Below are 23,565 nucleotides of genomic sequence, written 5' to 3' on the forward strand. Positions count from 1 at the left end.
CTAAAGGGCTCGTGTGCATCTAGATCTGACCTCACACTTTAGGCACGCCTATTGTTGCCCAGTTTTATCTAGGCGAGAGGTTTGTTCTTGTGGGGAGCAAGTGGCTACAGAGCCTCTTTAAGTGCCCGACTCCCTTCCCAACAAAGCGGGAAACCCTCTACTAGTCATCTCAGGGATGGCAGGTGGACACTAGTGGATGGGAGCTGTGTGTCACAGCAATTTCTAAGCAGAGATGATGGAAGGCAGGCTCCTCCCCACGCACCCTGGAAATTAATGTGATCCTCCAGCAATCAAAGCTGCCTTCAGTGGAAGAGGTTCTGTACAACATGCTGGTGATATTCCTTCAATTTTTTTGGTTATTTTTATTTTTTTTCTTTAAAGTCCATTGATCGTCACAAAAACCCAGGAAATGCAACTAAGGAGAAAACCAATGTCCAACCGAGATCTAAGAACCCAGAGCTACGGAGGAGACGTGGCACCGGACTGCTGGGTGTGCGGGAAGGGGTGGGAGAGGCGGTCCCCGCGGGGCAGCTGGCCGTGGGAGACGCAGGAGGGAGATGAGGCTGCCGGCCAGGCGGGCGGTTATGTTAACCGCTGCACGATGACGGCGTTGAGCAGGTTGGCTTCCTTCAGGGTCTGGCTCTCGTCAGCCAGTTCTTTGTTCGGGAAGGTAGTCATGAGGACAAAGCTGGTAGCAGCCATGGCCGGCCGGGCATCCACGATGAAGAGTCGGATATCGCTGATCCTGGTGGAGCGAGGGTGAGTGGGGAGGTGGGTGAGCAGGACCCTTCTTTGCTGTCCACAACCCCGGGCATCCTTCTCCACAAGGCAGTCAAAACACTCATTTGGAACCACATCAGATCATGTCACTCCCTTGCCTAAAAACCTTCACAGCTGCTCCCTGTTTCCTTGGGATAAACACCAACTCCACTACCTTACTGTGATCCCAAGTCATAATTTAACACCACCCCCTTCCCCTTGTTCTGTCTTCCTCCTCCTAAGTTCTCATGCCGTGTGCTTCCTGCCCACATTGGGGTCCCTCATAAAGGCTCCTCTGCCGATCCTTCTCCTGTAATCCTACTCACACGCGTTTCAGTTTAGCCCACATGCAAACTCTGTCAGCACTCAAGGACTGTCAAGCCATTCCCTGGGTCCCATACGGACTTCTGGTTTAGTTGGCCTATGACTGATGAAATTTAGATACTGTTATTCTAGAAAAAAGCACTGCCAAATACCTATAAAACCAAGTAACACTCTTCCCGTTAATCTCTTCAATCTCTGTGCCTCAATTTCCCTATCTTTAAAACGAGGTTGGCATAGTTTGCTTTGATCTAGCCCAGATGATCTGAAACAGTAGAGCAGGTATCCTAGAATTCTCAAGGGGCAGATCTAGAAGGCGCTTTCATAGCCCAGTGGTTTTTAGAGATCCCCGGGGCAAAGGCGGGAGGCGGATAGAGGAAGCCAGTTGGAGGGGATGTTGGCATTATGTCCCCTCTTCCCCTCCATCAACCACAGCAGTTCAGAGTTTATTTTTCTACACCTGGGCTTTACCATGAAATTTTCTGTAAATAAATATTGTGGGGGTGAAAAAAGATACTAATAATTCCAAGCCCCTAATTTTACATGTGAGGAATGAGACCCACGGAAGGGAAGTGAACAGTCACTGGCCGCAAACTTAATGCAAGAGCCGGGACTAGAAACAAAGGCTTCAGACTTGTAGACCTTCCCCTCCCACTGCCTCCTTTGGGGCCAGCACAGAGTGCCTGCTGTTTAGGGGGCCCTCCCAGAATAAGTGAGGCCAGACGGCGCAAGGCACCTGTGGCTGTGGTTAAACTTCTGCACCAGCCTCCCACCGTCGGCAAGCCGTATTTGGATGTTTGTAGTGGGCTGTGACTCGTCGATTGAGACAGAAGAGCTGGCTTTGGCTTCGTTTTCTGCCTGTTGGGCTGGAGAGCTGGTATTCAACACCTGGGGGGCCGTGCTGAGGAGAGAGGAGCATGTCAAGCTGCACACAGAAACAAGGCCCTTGCAGGAGGGCAATCCCGCCTCGGAGTCAGCCTGAGCCCTTGCTGTGCCCGGCCCTAGGCTTGCTGCTGCTGCTGCTACAGAGTGACAGAGACAAGCCCTGCCCTTGTGGAATCTAGGGGCCCAGCAGACTGTACTCAGGCCCCGAGCTGCTGCTAGCCTCCTCACTCCTGAGTAATCTGGGCAGGTGACTCAGCCCCTTCCCTGCTGTCCTCACCTCAACAAAGGCTTAAAGGGAGGAAAGCAGGATGCATGGCAGGCTACCGCCAGACCAGACCAGGATGAGTTTTAACCTCAGAGAAGGGCAGTCCAACTCTGCAGCAGAGGCCTGACACAGCCAGGCAGGTGGCTGCTGGAACGTAGGGACCAGTTCAGACTCCTTCCGTCACAGAATTTTCAGGCCTGCATTCCCTAGTGCAACCTCAGGAGTGTGCACATTTATTCTCCTGTGTCAACTATCAGAAGGGGGCAGAGACTTCCCACAGGCCAACCAAGTACCCTGCACCACAGGAAATATTTACATAGTATGAGCAGAACATGGTCTGTTGCAGTGTTTAGAGCTCAGATCTTAGATCAGATGGACCGGGGTCTAAATTCACACACTAGCTCTGTAGTGCTGGGCAAGTTACTAGCTCCCTTAGTTTCAAGAAGGGTAGTAATGAGGATCTTGAACAAGAGTGAAGGCTATGTGCCTTCCTCAGTTTTTGTGAGGGAGAAAAGGGAGAATTACATATGATACTGACATATACAAAATGTACACAGAACTATCAATTCTCGGGACATGTGGGTGGCACAGTCAGTCGAATGTCTGACTCTTGATTTCTGCTCTGGTCACGATCTCAGGGTTGTGGGACTGAGCCCCATGTCCAGCTCCATGCTCATCGCGGAGTCTGCTGTTCTTCCTCCCGCTGTGTACATGCTCCCCCTCAAATAAATAAAATCTTAACCCCCCCCCAAAAAAAACCAAAAAAACCTACCTCCCAATTCTCGACAACTGTTGGTTTTGTTCCTCTCCTGTAAACACCCATGCATCTCACTTTCCACATTTCTCTTAGCAGATACCCTAGCCCAGACCCATGCAGAGAGAAGGCCATGAGATGCCAGCTTGCTTGCTTCCCCCAAGCTTCTAATTTTATCAGTTCCTACACTTCTCCCATCTTTACAAGCTAAAAATGGTAATCATAGCAAATCCAACAGAAAGTGCTTTCCCAAGTGTGTTTCTGGGACCCTAGTACCCCCACAACCCAGGGAAGTTGTGGAAATGTCTCCTAACAAACTGGCAGCACCAGAAGCCACTTGCATATTAAATGTCTTGAGAGACTGTACAGTTAAGGCAAACTTATTTGACCACATCCTTTTTTCAGGTGACACTTGTATATACTGTATCATATCAAACACTGCCCCAGAACACATAGCTAGCAAAGGACTGAACAGTGAACTTATTCTGTTCTGGGAATGTGAGAGTGTGGGCTCAGAGAGCCACCAAGTAGAGTTCAGGAGAGAACTCTGGCCACTGTTACCAGCTATGAGAGGAACTGCTTCTATATATCAGCCTCCCAGCACATGGGACTCAAATGCGGGCCAGGGCACACAGGGAAATCACACCACCACAGACTTCAAGAGATGTTCAGACACAGTGGAAAGTTCAACATTACACCTGTAAATGCCTAAGACGAACTGTTATTCAGTAGTTTTATGGGTGTTAGGTCAACTGTCTAATTAGACTGTAGGTGGCCTGTCCCTCAACTGTTTATATAACACTTCTAAGGATAAAGAAGCACTCCGTGAAGCTATTGCCTGCCAGAAAGGGAACTCTTACATTTTTAGTCAGTCCTACAAGGAGAGAGAAGCTATTTCAAGAGGGCCCAGGGTACCTGTTTGGGCAACGGTGGAGGAGGCAGGGAAACAGAATAGAAACACCCATAAACATGGGTGTTTGTGCAGGCACTGTCTTGGGGATTTTGATAGCCTCAGCCTCATGACTCACCACAACTGTCCTTGTGGGTACAGTTCTCCATTTTATGGATGGGAAAACAGAAGTGTATGTCGTAGAGCAGTTTTTCAATTTTTAAAAACTTACATAACAAGCTTTCTCCCTGTATGTTCTGTGTTCCTACCAGTCAAGCCTCACATTCCGTGGTTTACTTTACAGCAAAAATGCTTTCTCAGACTTCTCCCCTGCTCCCAGAGAATCTGAAACACCCCTCCCTCATGAGCTGGGTGACCCTCAGCAAGTTAGTCAACATCCAGGCTTCTCCATTTCCTTTTCTGTAAAAGGGGAATTCTATCCCTATCCTTTCAGGGCAGGGAGTCCATACATGGAAGCCATTACAGAGTAAGTGTGATGCTGGAAAAACAGCAGAGGACCAGCCACCCAATCTCAGTTCTATGGAATTATACAAGAGATGTGGCCTTGTGCAAGTTACTCAACCTGCTGGGCTCCAGTATCTGCATGGGTAACAAGGAACTGTTCTGCCATGAGGATTAGCTGAGATAACGTGTGCAGAAGGCCTGACATAAACCAGACAATTAGGAAGTCCTCCATATACGGAGGCAACTGATTTTTTTGGCCTTCTTCCCAGCACAACTTCTTGCATGGAGTTGGTGCTCATCATTTGAAGATCAGGAAAGCCTGATGCACAGACTTGGCTGTGTTGCTTCTGTTTCTCTTGCACATCCCACAATTAAGGTGAGTTAGGGAGGCAGGACAGACAACACTATATGTCTACGATACACTAATCACCCAGCTGGGCCTTTGGCTGAGTATTTCACACAAAGTAGTTCATTTAATCCTCAATGGCGTGTGAGGTAGAGATTCGTTATTTCTAATTTATAGATGAGGAAACAGGCACAATGGGATTAGGTAACATACTGAAGATCCCAGTGTTGGTTTGATGTGAAACCAGTACACAATCCAAGCTGCCTGGCTCTTGTCCTGTGCTGTTAACATCTGCCACACTCTCCTGCCAGGCCTTGGGATCAAGCAGACCTAGACCTGGACTTACAGAACACTGTTCCAACACACAGTTTGCTCACTGATAATTAAATGGGAATTAAATGAAATTTCTGGTTGAGATAATAGTTAAAAATAATGCACCACATCCAGCATATACTAGAAACACAAACAAATGCTTATGTGGCTATGTAATAACAATCCCAGATGCAATGCAGCATGACAGGTAAGAACAGAGACTGGAAGGAACCCATCTCTGGACTGACCAGGCGTGTGACCCTGGGTGTGATCTGACTTCTTCAAGGCTCAAAGTCTTTATTTGTAGACTGGAGACTGAAACAGGATTAAAGATAGTAACACATATGAAATGCTTACTACAGTGCTTAGCTAATAGCAGAAAAACACTCTAAAAGCTGATTCTATCATTTCTTAAGGTCCTGTCCCACTTATATTTGTATTTTGGACCCAAATCAGCTGGAGATGCTACTGCCTAGCCATGGGCTATAACTGGAAGGTCATCTAAGGGGCACGCCCAACCTACATTGCCCTCAAGGAGGGTGAGGATTAAGGAGGAGGAAACTCTATACCAGATCTTATGGTTCTTATTTGTAGCAGAACACTCAAAGTGTAGTAGGTCCAAATTGCTCTAATTGTGTACGAGAACCACATGCATTTGTAATAGAACTCAGCTTTGGGTTTGGTGTTTCCTAAGAACTCCTAACACTTGTGCCATTCCTCTCAGCGGCTGGGCCACCTGAGGCAGTGAAGGCACCTCACTTAGGGATGGGAACGGTCAGATCAGACATCCAGAAGTTTCTTTACTATCTCCCTGTAAATACCATACGACTCACAGAGCAATAGAGCCTCACCCAGACCGAGAGCCTGAATTACTCAATTGTTCATTTCCTTTGTAGTCAGGAATTAATGGGCACTGAGGTGCTTTGTTGTCACAATTATTAAGTGCTGACACTTTGCCATCTCTTTACAAATATGACCACTGCAGAAAGCATGGTGAGCAGCTGAAATTCAATCTGGGTAGCAGCAACCCTATACCCTCCTCAGAGCACTCTTGGCGTTTGTTACTCATAATTAAATAAATGCAGTCTTTCCTGGACCTTCAGAGTAGTTCCTGTCCAAACAAATGTAAAACCTAAAACAAGTTTAACTAAGAATCTTCTCAAATTTTTGAACTGAGAACCATTTATTCATTCAGATCATTAGAGAAAAAAACCCAGAGCTGACTGATTTTTGAGGCAAACTTGAGAACATTTTCTTAAACCTTTGGCTCTTGATCATTTTAATTGACAAGACGACAATGGAAAATGTTGCAAAATTTATGGAAAAAAAAGTTGTCCTGTTTAAGACTGAAAAGCTAAACCCTCACTTAGAAAGCCAAACTGAAATAAAATGAAAGTGGCACTGGCAAAGAATATTTATTTACCTGACAACATCAAGCTCTGCCAAACACCTGATTATAAAGATCTGTCTCAACTTGTTGGATTCATCCTCCACATAATAAATTATTTATTCCCATTTTGTTAAAACAGACTTCCTTAAAAACATTTTAATTTTTTGAGATGTGGAGTCTTGCACAAATAAATAACAGAGACTTTCCAGTAAGCATCTTGAAACCAAACAAGCCCAACTGTACAGTGTTTTGAGTTCTGAGCCCTTCCTTATAATTGCTGGTAGGTAAAAATAGATACATCCTTTCTGGAGGACAATATGACATCATCTTTAAAAAATGAGAGCCCTTTTGAGCCAGCAATTTTACTTTTGGCCCAAGAATAGTGGGTATATAAGAATTTAATTAGAGATATTCATTGCAGTGTTGTTCTTAATACTGGCAACTGCCTAAATGGTTCACAGCATGGACTGGTTAAACTATAGCACATACACAAGATCAAAAGTTATGTATTAGAACTAAAATAGCAGAAATGCATTTTATTGGTATTGAATGACAGCCATACCAGTATCTTTCATTAGGCAAAGTAGCAAGTGATAAAACAACACTGTTTACACAAACTAGGACTAGAAAGATACTAACTGGATATATCTGGGTGTTAGGTTTAGTTTTTATTCTTGATCTGTATTTTCTAAAAGATAATACGTGTTATTTTAATAATTAAAAAAATTACCTAGTGCTCTACAAGTTTACCATAGCTGGCAGGGAAGCCACAGACAGGACCACTCTGAGGACAGCTGTCTTGGACTATCCCATAGGCCCAATGGGGTGGACAAAGTGAAAGTATGGTAGACTTACTATTTCAGTCCTGGGAAATCATCTATTGGTATCTAATGTTCTGAGTTATTACCTTTGCTTCTAATAAAGCATGAATGGCCAATAGGGAGGTAGGGGATTCTAGGAGAAGGCCCGCTCAAAGCTCAAAAACTGCCAGAAATAGGTCAGAGAGGATGCTTGCTGTGCAGGTGTGGGAAGCAATGCCAGTTAGAAGGCCTGGGTTCCAATCTTGGTTTCAGCACATACCAGTCATGCACCCAAGGGTAACTCTTAGAACCCAAGAATCTCAGCTTTCCTCTGTAAAATAATGATTGTACCAGCAGGGAGGGTCATTATTTCCTGAATGCCTCTTTTAAGCACAGTTCTCTCTGAAGAATACTGACCAAGTGACCCACTGACAGAGCTCTGAGAAGGCAGCCTGTGTATGTATGGGTTCTCTGGTGGGAGAACTCTGCCTATCAAAGGCAACAGTGACTTTGACCAATCAGATCCTATCAGGGGTTTGAATGCAAGATGGAGGCAGTGGCAAAGGACATAAGGCAGAAAAAGTCACAGGAAGTTGACAGTGTCAGGCAGGGTCAAAGGAGAGATAAGAGCCTTTATGATGGTGGAGCAGCAGCCTGCACATGGCAACAATGTTCCTAACCTTCCTTGGATCCTGAACAATGCTGCTGTAAGGCTGGCTGGGTGGGCCAGTCTAGAATTTTTCATCCCTGCAAACCCTCATTCCAGGTGACCTGAGAAAATGCATGTCTATTTCAGCTGTAAGCCATGAAGGAGGTTACTAGCATGCCATGAACATGCTAGATTACTGAATCAAAGCAACAACATATTACCCTTCCTGCTTACACTGACTGACTGCTCACTGTGGGGCAGTGCTCTGTGCTCCTCACAATAACTGGGGAGGTAAGGACTCTCATTAGTCCTATTTTGTATTTGAGCAAACTGAGGCTATAAAGTCTGAGGTCGTACAGCTAGAAAGTGAAGAAGAGAGTTCAAGCTCAGTTCTTTTAACACCAAGGTCTACGTTCTCCACTCTCTTCCTCCCATAAAAATGAACCATGCAGTACCCTGTAATGGTGAAGAGCTGGATGTAAAGTGAGTGAGCTATAGGGTCTGCAGGGTGTGGTAGAGTAACCAGCATGTCCCGCTTCCGCCTGTGCTATTCTTACCTGCCCAATTTCTGACCCTCGCCAGTGAAGGCTTTGAAGGCTCCCTTGGGCTTCACAAAATCCTCATCCCGATGGTCTTCCATGTCCAAATTCACCTGCCCGCCGTGAGCTAACCTCCGCAGCTCCGCTGGCACCTCCCTGCAGGAGAAAAGGCAATACTGGGGTCCACACGAGCAGCACAGGAACCGGCAACAAAGGGTGTAAAGGGAGGAGAAATATCTCAGTTCCAAATGTGAAAATTGCTGGGCCTCCACAGGGAGCAGCTACTTTAGTGGCTACTGTCTGCCTCCCACTGGTTTCTCACTTGCTCAAAGTCCCAGTTGAGACCTCTTATCTTATTTGGTAACTTGGTTCTGTCCAAGGCCCAGAAGGGAAAAACAGACACACACGGTTTTAGATCTGTGAATCTGTATTCCAAATGTGTTAAAACTGCTTAAAGCTTTTTACTTCTTTGCCTGCCTGGGTGTCTGTCAGTTAAGTGTCTAATTCTTAGTTTCGACTCAGGTCACGATCTTAGGGTCCTGAGACTGAGCCCCAGATTGGGATCTGTGCGGAGCATGGAAATTGCTTGAGATTCTCTCTCCCCCCACCCCCTTCCCATGTTCACATGTACACGCTCGTGCACACTCTCAAAAAAATTTAAAAAAAATTTAAAAATGGGAAGGGGGGCACCTGGGTGGCATAGTCAGTTAGGCATCTTGGTTTTGGCTTGGGCTATGATCTAAGAGCCACAGGCTCGAGCCCCACATTAGGCTCCACACTCAGTGTAGAATCTGCTTGAGAGTCCTTCTGCCCCCCCCACCCCGCACTCTCCTGCTCTAAAATAAATAATCTTAATTTTTTTTTCTCACTTCTTAAATAATAAAAATCTGATCAGCTTCTTTTCCACCTGCCATTCCACTCACTGACATGGAACCCAGAGGAGGGCTTCTCTGCTCACCCTCTGCGGATAGACTCCAGAAACTGGGCATTGGATGGGTCTTGGTAGCTTCTGAGTTCACCATTGTCCAGGCTGAACCCACTCTTCCAGAGCTTTAACACTACATGAACCTGTGACAATAGGAGGTAAGCAGTCCATACATTGTCAGGATACTGGCAAGCACTCCAACGCGAACCTGCAAATTAGCAAGTTCTTACTATTTTACTGTATCATTATCAAAATAATACACACCCCACACACGCATGCACAAAGAAATCCATCAATCACCAAATATTAACCTAAAATAAGGTGATATGGCAACAGGTTAAGAGCACGGACTTTTGATTTAAGCCGACCTGGGTCTACATCTTGATTTTGCACTCACTAGCTAAGTGGCTCTGAGCAAGTGACTACGTCAAAGCTGTGGCTTATCTGAAGGGTTTCCAGTGTGCTTGGCATGTAGCTTATGCTCAACTAAACGGCCATGGCAACATTACTCATGGGACTATTTTGCAGTCATTACAAATGCTATCTACAATCCGTTAACTCTCCATACATATTCACAGAAAAGGGTCTAGGCTACAAACCAACATATTAGTAGCTACTGCCTCAGATGGGTACAGTTTTTATTTTCTTCTTGGTCGACTATATTTTGGAATAAAACCTCAAATGATTAAAAACAAACACATTATAGAAACCAATGGTCACAAGACAAGACATTTGTTTATGGCATAATACTAAGTTCACAAACTTCACAATTATTGATATAGTCTGAGACACTTAGGGTAGAGGACCCTATGCACAGAAAAAAAAGGAGTGGGCAGTAGTAGTAAGGAAAATTTTTTCAAAGTTGTGTTTTAGGCCTCTTGGGTAGACTGAAGGCCAAGTTCTTTAGCCATGTCCACACTGCCAGAAAACCCCAGAATCATGATCCCTCTGCCCAAAATTTGTGGAATGCTCAGAAAATTCCTTCATTTGTCCATCCCTTCTGCTCACCCCTTCTCACAAGTGCCCCTGCCCAGTCATGTAATCCTCTCCACTCCCAGACCACGGTAAGGGCACTGCCTCTTCCCTTTGAGGGTCTGCTGGTGCACACTAACATGTGACCAATCTCTTCTGAAAAATGGCAGAACAGTCTATTTCCCAAGGAACGTAGATGCACACTCACATCTTGGCCGGAATGCCGCCTCCTTTCTCCTGCCACATAGGCAGACTCTTCCTCTGGTGCTGCCCCAAGGCGATAGCCACCCCCTGCAAATGGCTATAAAACACAAGGTCATAAAACACTTGAGAGGGTCAATGGTGGTGAGTTACTCAGACACAATAACATACCTCAAGCTTGTTACCTACTAGGTGCACTTTCTCTGGTACTGAACTCCAAGCCATTGGGCCAGGTAGTATGGTAGATGAATGAAGTGGCCAGGATTGGTGAAAAGTGGAATGAGGGAGGAGGTGCTGCTTGGCTAAAGGGAAAAGCTGCTACTAAACTCTAGCTAATCATGGTCATGCAGAAATCTGGGTGCAAGATACAGACTTTCTGACTTTCCCAAAGACAACAGAAATCTAGAATTTCTGTAACACAGGTGGCTACTAATTCAATTAAAACAAAATAAAGTACTGAGTAAATCAAGTTGGTTTAGGCCAAATAAAAACGTGTGTATAGGATCTGTTCCAGCCCACAGGCTACAGGTTTGAAAATTGCCTCAAATCTTTATTTCATGTTAAAAAGTGAGAGAATCTACATTGTTCTTCCGTAGGTAAGAGTAACTAAGCAATAAAAGACAAAACGAAACAAACTCAGTACTGGGGTGAGAAAGGGCTCCCACTTGCCCTCAGAACCAGAGTCCTGTGGACACAGACAATAACTACCCATGCTCACTCTGGGTTTACTGGTTTCTCCAGGGCTCTTGGTCACTCGCTCCACAGCTACAGCTCCATGTTCTTTGGCACCTTTAAAGAGATCATCCACCAGCTCGTTGGGACTTTTCTTCCTGGGAGGGCCAACAATCTGCTGTCCACTTCTCTCTGAGCCCCCGGCATAAAACCTGTGCAGAAAATACATGTCTACCACTAAACGCACTTGGAAAACATGAATAGAACATGTGCCAGGCTCTGGGCTGGGGCTAGGCACACAGAGGTAAAGGGTGCAATGCCCATCTGTAAGGAATTTATTGTCTAGCTGGGGAAATAGTAAGTAGGCAGGCAGGCATAATGCAGTATGAACAGCAATGGAGGTAAGGGGTGCTCTGGAGCACTGGGTTGTGGGAAGATAATCAAGGCTTCCTAGAATATCTTCTGGGTTGAGTCTTGAGGATGAGGATATGTTTATCAGGTAAAGAAACCAGGGAAGGGCATTCCAGGCATGCATGACAACATGCCAGCTCCAGAAAGAGTCCCAACTGGGAATTAACCATCCGGTGGCCAGCACCTTTCTAGGAGATAGCAACTACGGTCACAGTCAGAAGCAGCTATCACTAGCAGCTCTGGGTTAACAGCGGCAGTGGTATGGTTAGTACAAGCAGCTAGGCTCCGGTGCTGGCTCTGACACTGAGTGACCCTGGAAAAACCAGTACATTGCCCTGAATCTCATTTTCCTTATCTGTGAAATGAGAAGGAAGGACCACATGCCCTACCTACCTGCTCCTTAAGTCAGGGCCATGAGGTTCAAATCAGCGGATGTATGCAAAAGAACAAGCACAGAGTAATGCACACATGTAACGTGGTGTGATAACAGCACCGAGAGCTCACCCAAGCTTCACCTCACCTTGCTATTCTTGTGGTATCCACTGGGGCAGTGAAAAGAAGGTACTGAAGGAGGTTGGGAAAGACAAATCCAAGCCCCAAGATACCTACATGTGGCTCTGCAATGGACCAACCGTGGCTTGAGATTAAGTTAGCAGTTTTTAATTTGGTTCTGAAAACCAGTACGAGTGTAGCCTGGCTAGCCACTTGTTTGTCACTCCTATTCACTGCCAGGTCAACAACATGTCTCCGAGTGGAGAAGAGTTGAGAACCTCTAAAATTAGTCTCAGCCTTCTACTTCCTGACATTTCCCACTGACTGCAAGGCAAGTCACAGGCCTTGACAAGGACGACAGCACCAATGTCATCACGTCTGAAATGCTGAGGGGGCAAGGATGTAATCAGGATGTGAAATAAAGGAAGGTCATCACCTGGAGTATGTGACAGGACAGGAAAAGGAGGCAGCGGCCATTTAGGAGTTGGGCATTCACATACTTGATGGCATTGCCTTTCACTCAAGGAGTGTAAAACTCTGAACCTTGAATGTATCTAAAAAGAAGGCTGTGAGGCAGTGTAAAGGTCACTATATGGATGAAAACAGAGAATAGAACACATGTAATTTCTCAGCCCGCTTCCCAAAGAGTGACCATGAGATAAGTATATTTCCATAAGGCCTACTATGATGATCCTCAGGAACATCTGACCGACCCAGGCAGGGCCCATGAGGAACTAAAACCTGTGAAATGAGGCTGCAGATGAGGTTCTGTTCAGTGGACTGAAAGGTCTTTATTATGCAATCTCAAAGCCTTGCCTATGATTAAGTGCTTAAAAATATTCATTCCCCTAACCTACACTTTGATTTCTAGAAACTTCCCTAGGAAAATAATCTGAAATGTAGCCAAAGATTAATATACAGAGATGTTCATAGCACTGATACTTACAGTGTAAAAAACCATCAAAAACCTAAATATTGGACAACCCATATGATAAATTATTATTATAGTTACTGAAAACACTAATGAAGAATCTTAATGGCATAGAGAAGTACTGAAAAAATAGCATTACTCCAAGAAAAACAAGAAACAAAATGATCTGACCATCACCATGTAAAATATAATACCAAAGTACATTTTTATACAGAGCAAAGACTGAATAGAAATACGCCAAAACTTTAACTCTAGTTACCAAAAGGTTCAGGAGTGTTGTATTTTTTCAGTACATATTCTGTATTTTCCACAATGGACACTATTTTTATTACAGCATTCTCTAACAGTTAAAAACAGTACATGTATGTATGTATGCATGTATGTATGTGGGGGAATACACACTGATATGCCTTTTATTCTGCTTATTATGTGATACTTTGCCTTTTTAATTAAAAAGAAAAACTGGAAAGATAAACACCCAAAATACTGACACCTGGTGACCACTGGGTTGCGGTATTATAAATAACGTTTTCTCCTTCTTTTCAATTTGTTTCCCTTCCCCTAATACTCAACAAATATTATTATTATTTTATTAATTAAAAAAAGAAAAACCCAGAATACCACAAAAGAAAAAAAAAATAGTAATAGGGGAAAGGGATAACCTCTAAGCTACAGGGAATAGAAGACTGTTTCTAGGATATAAACCACCCAGACTAGCCCATGGTAGTAATGGCAAATGATAACTGGCAAATTATTTTTCTAGATGATTTATACACATTATCATGAACTTTCCTGTGGATTGTGCACTCCTCAACAAAGACTCACCTCTGGCCCTCTTCCTCCTCCTCCTCCTCGTCTTGGTCATGAATGAGGTCTCTGAAGGATGTCACCCTATTATCACTGGAGACACAGAAAGGAGCAAAATGATCTCAGGGAGAGTTAAACAAAATTAATCCCCATTAACAGTTGCTAAGGAGTTGAGGATACAGGGATTAGATTTTTTTGGTGGAGTAGAAGAGGAACTATGTGAAAGAAAGCTAGCCTTTTTTTAAATTTATCAAAATAATGTGGCATTTTTCTTTGAGGCCACTCAGGACTGCAAGTAAATTAGAAAGGGCTTCCGTGAAATAAGATGGAGTCCAATTTAAGCTCCTCTAGGGGGAAGAAAGGGGAATGGTATGGGGTACGTACTACTTTAAAAACTAAAAATTGGATAGCTCTTTCCACCATTTAATTTTTATTAATTTTTAACAGATTTTTATTATTTTTAAATAATCTCCACATCCAACGTGGGGCTCAAACCCACAACCCTGAGATCAAGAGTACCAGGCTCCACCCACTGAGCCAGCCAGGCAACCTTCATCATTTAATTTTTAAATACCAAGGGACGGTTGTGTGTTAGGCACTGAACTGGATACTAGGTCTATAATCAAACATTGTTCTTCTTCTTCTTCTTTTTTTTAAGAGTTTACTTATTTATTTGAGAGAGAGTGAGCAAATGAGCAAGCCATGAGCAGGGTGAAGGGCAGAGGAGAAGCAGACTCCCTACTGAGCAGGGATCCTAATGTGGGCTCGATCCCAGGACTCTAGGATCAAGACCTGAGCCAGGGCAGCCCTGGTGGCGCCGTGGTTTAGTGCTGCCTGCAGCCTGGGGTGTGATCCTGGAGACCTGGGATCGAGTCCCACACCGGGCTCCCTGCATGGAGCCTGCTTCTCCCTCTGCCTGTATCTGCCTCTCTCTGTCTCTCTCATGAATAAATAAAGTCTTTTTTTTTTTTTTTTAAAAGAATGAAATCCTAATTTCCTATCATAAAAAGTATACTAAATGAACTAAAGACTAAAAAAAAAAAAAAAAAAGACCTGAGCCAAAGGCAGATGCTTAACCGACTGAGCCACCCAGGCACCCACAGTTCTTATTCTTCAGTTGCTTATAGGCTTGTGACCCCTGGGCCAGGAAACTATCTGTTAAATACTATTGGTAGGGGCTGTGGCAGAGGAAAGTACATGGGACGTGTGGGTACAGAATGTCTTTCCCTAATGGGGTGGGGATGGGGGAACATCAAGAAAGGTTTTCCAGGAAAATGCAACATTGGACTGTGTGCCAAAGAACAAGTGGACCATCAGTCAGGTGGATAAAAGGTGGGAGGGGGGTAAGGGAGCACAGGGCACTGCAGAAAGTACTATACATACATACAGAGTAACACATTCCAGGAAGGACAAGTTATCAAGAAGTAAAAAGGAAATGAACACATGACTAAGTACACCTCTGTTTATGCTGCAGGTTAGTCAAGAGAAAGTTTTTATTGATGTTCAGGAAAAAAGCAGAACTGTGGGGGGGGCCGGACAGAGCACACTAAAAATGTGTGAGAAGGGTCACCTTCTTCCTCTGACACTTTTACACTGTCATTTTTCTAGTTTAGACTGTCCTCGAGGAACATAGGAATCATGGGACACATTTTATAAAAAGATTTTCTGTATTTCTTAGGGGGAAAAAAGTAGGTTGTCCATAATATGTGCAATACAAGTTTGGTGAGGATAGACCGAGAAACTTCAAGGAACTATTTTCTAGGGAGAGAGACCTCAGTTCAATGCTGAAGATCTGTATCAAGGAGACAATCACAGGACAGAACAAGCTTTGAAGTGCTACAGACTAGAAAGGAGAGAACAAAGACCAATTAATGTAGCAAATGCATTCTTTGCTTGAGTTAGCTGAGAGCAACGTCCTGGGCATTCCTGGATGCTCTATATGACATGGTTCAAAAGGATCCAAGTGATAGATGTGCACTACTGCCCTGAAAGCTAATTCCACTCATTAATCTTCCCAAAAGGAGTTTTCTACAGATACTCCAGCCTAGCATCCATGGGGGAAAAAAAAAACCCTCTCTCTGTTGTTAAATACCTTCAAATACCACGTGTACATGTGTACACGTGCTGGAGCATACTACTTGCTCTGGCTGCAGGTTTAATTCTTTCTCCAAAAGTTCTCACATCCAGACTCTGACTCTGACGTCCATATACCTGGTTCTAATCCCAAATGAGCCACACAGGGATCTAGGGCATGTTAATAAAGTTCTCAGAGTCTGCATATTCTCACGTGCCAATGGGGTCCATCACAGCACCAAACTCCCAGGCTTTCTGTGAGCTGTCAGGGCACTGATGCATGGTACCAGCACGTTTCAAGTGCTAGTCACAAGAAGTGGTTCTCAAAATGCTGGTCCTTAGACTGAAAGCATCAGCACTATCTGTGAGACTGTGAGAAATGCCAGTCCCCAGGCCTGCCTTAGAGCTCCTGGGTCAAAAACTCTGAGAGGAGTGTCTAGCACCCTGCATTTGAGGAGCTAAGTAATTCTGATGTATGCTTAGATCTGAGAGCTGCACTAGAGTAGCACTCAGAGTTACCTTATGGCATGGATGTCCAGGGGATACCACTGATTTTAGAACACTCTGTCCTCCACAAAGTGGTAAAATGTCTCAGAAATTCCATTTTTCAGCATCAAAACTCTATCTCCCAGGTACCCTGGCATCCTGAAGTGCAATAAGGTACTTTGTCAGATTCATGTTTCTTTCATAAGTGATAGAAACATTATACCTGTGCTGTCCGGTACGGAAGTCATAGTCACATGTGACTACTGAGCATTTGAAATGTGTTTTGTATAAATAACTGAATGTTTGTTTTAATTTTAACTAAACACCCACATGAAACTATTGGCTCCTACACTGGATAGTACAGTTTTAGAGAATCAGAAAATGGCAGTCCCTGACATTCTAGGAAAAAAGAGTTTAGCTGGATGAAGAAACAAAAACAGGAAGACATTCACCACTACCTCTTGCTCTGCCCTGTGCTAGGTAGAGAGGTCAGAGGTGCTGGACAGGGAGGCCGTATGTGGCAGAAGCAGCTCTGAATATACACAGACTTGGGCTTGAATCTGCCCTAATAACAGATATCAGTTACTCAATCTAACACCCAGCACCCTACCGACTTCCAAAGTTGCTGAGGCATAACAACATAGGTAAGGAGAGACAGATGGTGGGTGCTCCTGAAATCCCAGCCCTCCAACTTCCAGGAACTTACAATCTACTGAGGGAGAAAAAATGAAGTTAAATATCAGAAGAGTTCAAGACAACCCAGGAGAGGTCACCAAGCAGTACGTGGATATGGGTCAGGCAGTGAACGAACTACAGATGACTAGATTTCTGAGTAACAATACCATTGCATGCTGCCTATGGGTTGGGGATGATGCACTCAACAGAGAAGGTAGGGAGTAGCTGAACCTGGAAGGACACGTGGGATGTGGACAGGCAAGAGTGCAGGCGTGTCCAGTTAGGTGAGAGGCTCAAACAAAAGCAAGAGAACCAAATATGAGGCAAAACTGAGATACCAATGAAAACAGTTTGGTTGGAATAAAGATTCAAGAAACAAGGAAGAAGGGGTAAGATTAGGATGCGCTGGTTCAGGGCCAGCTCTGGAGGACCCTGAACGTCCACAAAGGGAGCAGTACATCATTATGGCTGAGAGCTGAACGATAGAAGCAGAAACAAATCTGCATTTTAAATCCCTGTTTTATTAGCTATGCATCTTGGGAAGATGCCCAGCTTCAGTATCTTCATCTGTAAAATGGGTACTATACCCATACATAGGGTTGTAGTGAGGACTAAAGAGATATACATGTCAAGGCTTAACCAGGGCCTGGCACCCGGCAAGTGCTCAATAAATGACAACTGTTATTACTGAGGAGTTTAGACTATCTTATAGCAATAGTTAACCTTTTTATGTCTCACAGACCTTGGAAAATCTGATAAAAGCTATGGATTTTCTCACCAGAAAAGATACAACACACATACAAAATTCTGCCTGCAATTTCAGGACATTTATAAGCCTTCTCACATCCATTCCAGAATCCTCCACATTAAGAACTGCCATTCTAGAATCAAGGGAGGACCTCAGTAATGGCGTGCTGCTCCAGAGCAACAGTCGAGAGCAGCAGGACAGGGTGAGCTGGAAGCTGGCTAAGTGTCCTACAACACTCAGGTCCCTCAGGGTGAGGACAGAGGCAGGTCACACACACACAACTCTTCTGAGGTGCTGGTACAAATGTGGCTTCTCCTGAGACGGCACTCTGGGTTTTCCTTCTGGACCAGGACAACGATGTTACAGACTGTGTCTTCCCTTCTGGACAAGGACAATGACGTTACAGACTGTGTATTCCCTCGCCCCTTTTCTTGGCTTCACCCAAGCTGAGTACTATGTCTGAGGCCTAACTGAAGCAACAAAGCAAGGTCTTTAGGCCTGCACATGTGTTCAGTCTTTCTCTCTCCTTGGTCTTAATATTAAACTCTATTTCCTTGATTCTTTTACTTGTAGGTCTACTTTTTAGTTTATGTATTTGTTGTGGAAAGAGACAGGGGACACACAGGAAAAGAATAGAGATCATGAAAACTGATGCTGACAATAATAATAAAAGGACAATGGCTAACATGTGCTATGTTCAACGTGCTTTGTAAATTACAAACTCATTTAATCTCCCATATAGTAGGCACTGCTATCATGCCCATGTGAGAAGCGAGGAAAACCAAGGGACTGAGACATTCAGTAAAACGTCCAAGGTCACAAAGCTCCCAAGTAGCAGATCTGGGATTTGAATGCAGGCAGTCTGGTCGATAGGCCTATGCTCCAATAAATCACTGCCTTGATAAGACTTTGAAGCTACAGAGGAGAGAGGCACCCAGGAAATCAGCCATCTCTCTAGTGGCTATGTTCCAGGTAGTAACATCCAGGTAAGCCATCACCCACACCTCGTAGGTCAGTCCCTGTGAATAATTAAAAGATCATCTGCCTACTACTTTTTTTCTGGACATGGTAGATAGGGAAAGAAGCTAAGGAGGAACAAAATCTGGGGTTAGAGTTCCTTGTTTTTAGAGGGAGGAAATGTAATTTAAAGCTTGGATGCCCTTAGAGAGAAACACAATTTACCACTCCACTGGCAAAGAAACACTCTATCTGTATTTTGGGGTTGATTTAAAAACCAAACAAATTTTTATGGCAAAAACATACCACAGAGTAGAAACAAATCAGGCAAGAGCAGAGAGGGGAGTTGTGGTTCAGATACCTTTGTAGGAAGACGCCCTGCCTGTCTCCTAAAAGACCAGAACTGTCTCACTCAGCAGATCCTAGCACTGATCCATCATGGGAACTTAGGAGTTACGTGGCTGGGACAGGCAATAGAAATGGGATTATAAAGGTAACTCTTTTTCACTTAATCAACCTGGGAAAGAGTGGGTTACACAGGTTTATTTTTCTCTAAGACTTGATAGGGTAATGGGCATCCTAAAATGTCAAAAGAGCCTTTCTAAAATCATATAGTCTAATCTTTTACATCTACAGCATCCCAGAAAGGAAGTTCTTTGGTTTCTACTTAAAAACGTCCAGAGATAGGGAGAATACTCCTCACATTCATAAATAAAAGACTCCCAAATATCTTAAAAGTAGGTTCTGTGGCTCTTTCTCCCCAGGGCTGGACCATAAACCACACTCAGGTAAAAGTCTCCACCAGGGTGTCGTGCATCTCCTCTACAGGAAAGGAGCAAGGCATGTAAGGAACTAGTATCCATCAGTTAATCTAACTTTCTCAGTCCAACCCACTGTTCCGTATCCCCAGGCCTGAACCCTCCTTCAAGTCAGGAAATTGCTCCTCATCACTGTTGGAAGCACACCCATGTAGCAATAATAGAAGTTGGCCCTTACCTGGGGGCTGTGCCTCTGGACACTGAACTGGGGGTTGCCTGCGAAATGGTCACAATGTCTTCGTCCCCTCCATCCTCATAAAAGCTCGCTAGGGCGATCTGAAACAGAGAGGTAGTAACTTGGGATTCTTTTTTTTTTTAATTTTTATTTATTTATGATAGTCACACAGAGAGAGAGAGAGAGGCAGAGACATAGGCAGAGGGAGAAGCAGGCTCCATGCACCGGGAGCCCAACGTGGGATTCGATCCCGGGTCTCCAGGATCGTGCCCTGGGCCAAAGGCAGGCGCCAAACCACTGCACCACCCAGGGATCCCTGTAACTTGGGATTCTTAAACAAGCCTTCATCTAACACATAATCCCTTTGAGTGCAAAAAAGCAAAGTCACAAAGATATGGCCCATGTTTACAATGTGGCCTGTATCTGGGGACCAGAGAAAGTAAGATCAAAACATAGCAGTCCAACTATTTCACTTCATAATCATCTGAAACAAATTTCACCTACTAAGGGGAATAGAAGGCAAAAAGGAAGGCTGGGACAGAGACACTCCTCACTCTCATTTTATCAGGAAATGTGATCCAGTAAAAGCAGTTTATTGAGCATTTATTTATGTGCCATGTTGTTCTGAGGATAACTCTACATATGTTAATTCATTTAATCCTCAAAGAACCCTATGTGATTAGTGTTATTATTGTCTCATTTTATAGGTGACACAGAAACACTGAGAAGTTAAGAATATTGCCCAAAGTTAAGCAGTTGATAAGGAGTAGAGCCAGGAACAGGGAGACTGGTCTAGGTTGCTATTTTTACTTTCTCACTGATGCCCAGTTTCCTCATCTATGCAATGGAGACACCTGTCCCACCAACCCTGCACGATGCACGAGAGGACGTATTAATATTCCTGCACAGTCATGCCTTAGCTCTCTACGCACACAAGGTATATGGGATTCTTTTGGCCCTTTGTGTTTGATCGCTTCTTTCAGACTCAATGGTTAGGTATTTCCTAATCCCTTACTTTAAACAGAGAAATAAAGAGCACTGAGGTCTACAGAAATGAGAAAGATATGGATCCTGTTCTCAAGATCAGCAGCCTTACAGGCTGGCAGTGAGCCCTTGTGGGATGTCATCAGCCCATGAAGAGTGTGCCCCTGTGGGGTAGAATCAGTTGGCTGGAGGCAGCGTGCTGTCATAGAACATGCACTGAACTGGGATTGAGGGCGGGCCTACATTCAATTCCCGGCCCTGCCAGGCAAGTCTTCACATGCATGGGCCTCAGTTGCCCTACGTGTTGTGTCAGGAGACTAGGACTGATGACCTGGCGACGGCAACATTGTGAGCTTCTAGGTTTCCCAGGCAGCAGCTGTATTTTGTATTTCTGCCCCACACGGGGGCTTTACACTGTGCGTGTGTACAAAGCGTGATGCTACACCTGACTCTTTTGCTCTGGGGAAGTGATTTAAATGGTGGAGTTTGCAGATCCAGTGCAAATCTCAACCTCACTGCTTACTGGCTTGGCTGTAGGATCTCGGGGGCACACTACTTGCCCTCTAGGCTTCCAACTCCTCACCTATACGAAGGACCTAGTCCTCTTTGCCTCAGTGTTGCTGGGATTAAATAAATCGTCACCTGTAGAGTGCCTGGCACTTGGTGGTTTAGAGCTTGGGCTCTGGAATCAGAACTGAGTTCTGTCTTCTCCGCTTCCAAAGTGTAACTAGTGACGTCTTGAGCAAATCACTTAACCTCCCTAAGCCTCAGCTGCCAAACGCAAAGATTAAATAGTTTAAGACACGTCTTTGCTTTTTCCTAGAAGTCGCTGAAATGCTTTAGGACATTACGGGGTGGTGGAAGGGGAGGTGGGCGGGGGACGGGGTGACTGGGTGACGGGCGCTGAGGGAGGCCCTTGACGGGATGAGCACTGGGTGTTATTCTGTTTGTTGGCAAATTGAACTCCAATAAAAAAAAAAAAAAAGAGAGAGAGAGAGAGAGACGTAAAGCAGTCGGAAGGGCACCTGGCTCAAGAAATACTAACCACCGTCATCTACCTCAGACGGAGGGCGGGCCGAGACCCCTGACGCAGTTCTTTTTTTCTACGATTAATTAGCGAGCGCCCGCTCTGAGCCAGGCACGCGGGGAGTCAGACCTGACAAACGCCCTCCCCCGTGTGGTCGTCTCCAGGTCCTCACTAACCAGTACTTGACGACGATAACCCCCACGCGTCTCCCTCTTACGGGGGACTCAACCAGGAGAGGCGAACGGGCGCCCCCGCCCTCGGGGGAGCGTCTCCCGGCAGCCAGGCCGGAGGGGGCGTGGGCCAACTCCCGGGCCGGGTCCCCCCCCCCCCCCGCCCTGCGGCCCGAGAGCGGCGGAGACCGGACCGACGACCCCCGCGGCCGGCGCGGCGCCACCCGGGCCGTCGCTCCCGCCCCCCGGCCCCCTCGGCGCGGCCGCCACGCCCCCAGGCTCCCGCTCCACGACCTCGCCGGCGGGCCGGGCGGAGGGGAGCGCGACGCTCGGCAGAGCGGGGCCCGGCCGCGGCTCGCCCCGCGTTTCCCCACGCCCGGCCGAGCTGGCGACGCGTGGCCTGCCACCTCAGGACCCTGAGGCCTGGGGCGGGCCGCGGCCCGGGGGATGACTGTGCGCTTCGGCCGCCGCGGGCTGGAGGCGCCAGACGCCCGCCCCCCGCCCCCACCCCCCACCCCCGGCCCAACGCGGCCGGCCCCGCGCCGCTACCTGCAGGTCCCAGCCGGCCGACTCCAGGAAGAAGCGGGCCCGGTCCTCGTCGGCCCCAGTCACCGCCACGAACTCCCTCAGCGCGTCCTGCCGCTCCGCCGCCATCTTCGCCCTGTGCGCCGCCCGAGCCGCTCCGGCCGCCGCCGCACAGCCTCAGCCCCGCAGCCGCGTTCCGCCCGCGGGTCGACCCGGCCCAGCCGAGCGGCGCCAGCCCGCAGGCCCCGCCCCATGCGGTGCCTCACGCAAAGCCCTCCGTGCGGGAACCGCCCCCCCCCCCCGCCCCGCTCCGCGCCCCCTGGCGGCCGCGACGCGGACAGGCAGCCCAAGGGCGGCGGTGGAAGCCGCGCGGAGGAAGAGAGGCGGGGCGGCTCTTGCCCGCACCTGTGGGACGGAGGCTCTGGGGCGAGCGGATTCGCGGTTATGCGTGGACTCATTCCTTCATCTCACTCATTTACGTATTCGTTCGTTCATGTCCTTGTTGACATATCTACTGAAGGCAGTCAAAGGGCCTGGCGCTCTTCCAGGCGAGGAGCAACGCAAAGTTCCTGCGCCCTTGCCCACGTCCTGGGGAAAAAACAGGCCTGGAACGACGGGTTCCCTCCCCTGCTCCCAAGTGCCGCCCCGCGCCTTCCTCCGGTCTCACACCGCGTAGCAGACGGAATCTCAGGGCCCGCAGGACCCGTGCGAGACCTGCCAGCTCCTCCGTCTCGTGTCCTAGGCATCCCGCTGAATTCCTCTGCTCCAGCCCCAGGCTCGCTCCCTTGCAGGCGTGCATCTGCGTCAGAGCCCGGCCAGCAGGGGAGGCTCCTTTTTCCTTGGTGGCAAGGTGTTCCCCCACTTTCCTCAGGCTTCTGCTCTAAGGGCACGCCCCCGCCCCCCAGTGAAGGTAGGTATTCCCTCCCCAAGGAGCCCTTTCCCCATCCCTGGGCTCCATCAGGCATCCTTGTGCAGGCCCTGTGGCGCCACAGGAAGTGTCAGGCTTCCCCAGGGGCCACAACTTGGCTTATCAGCACTCACTCTGGACTCAGCCTGGGGTTGAAGCCCAGGTAGTACTGCTTGTATGGTCTTTCCAAGCCTCGGTGTGCTGATGCGTGCACGGCGCTCCTTACAGTACTGCA

The 23,565-nt window shown here is 46.6% G+C and overlaps 1 protein-coding gene across 1 annotated transcript; it reads right to left on the reverse strand.

The window, feature by feature from the left end:
- Positions 1–342: 342 nt before the first annotated feature.
- Positions 343–22,640, reverse strand: NSFL1C (NSFL1 cofactor). The gene is made up of 9 exons (XM_055302707.1): positions 22,448–22,640; positions 19,721–19,818; positions 13,804–13,878; positions 11,191–11,356; positions 10,480–10,572; positions 9,333–9,442; positions 8,393–8,530; positions 1,817–1,981; positions 343–745 (listed from the first exon to the last, which is right to left on the reverse strand). Exons 1-9 carry the CDS (start codon positions 22,550–22,552, stop codon positions 583–585), a joined length of 1,113 nt encoding a protein of 370 aa, XP_055158682.1. The 5' UTR covers positions 22,553–22,640; the 3' UTR covers positions 343–582.
- Between the last annotated feature and the right edge of the window lie 925 nt (positions 22,641–23,565).

The sequence above is a fragment of the Nyctereutes procyonoides genome, unplaced genomic scaffold (assembly GCF_905146905.1).
Source record: "Nyctereutes procyonoides isolate TBG_1078 unplaced genomic scaffold, NYPRO_anot_genome, whole genome shotgun sequence".
Taxonomy (NCBI): Eukaryota; Metazoa; Chordata; class Mammalia; order Carnivora; family Canidae; genus Nyctereutes; species Nyctereutes procyonoides.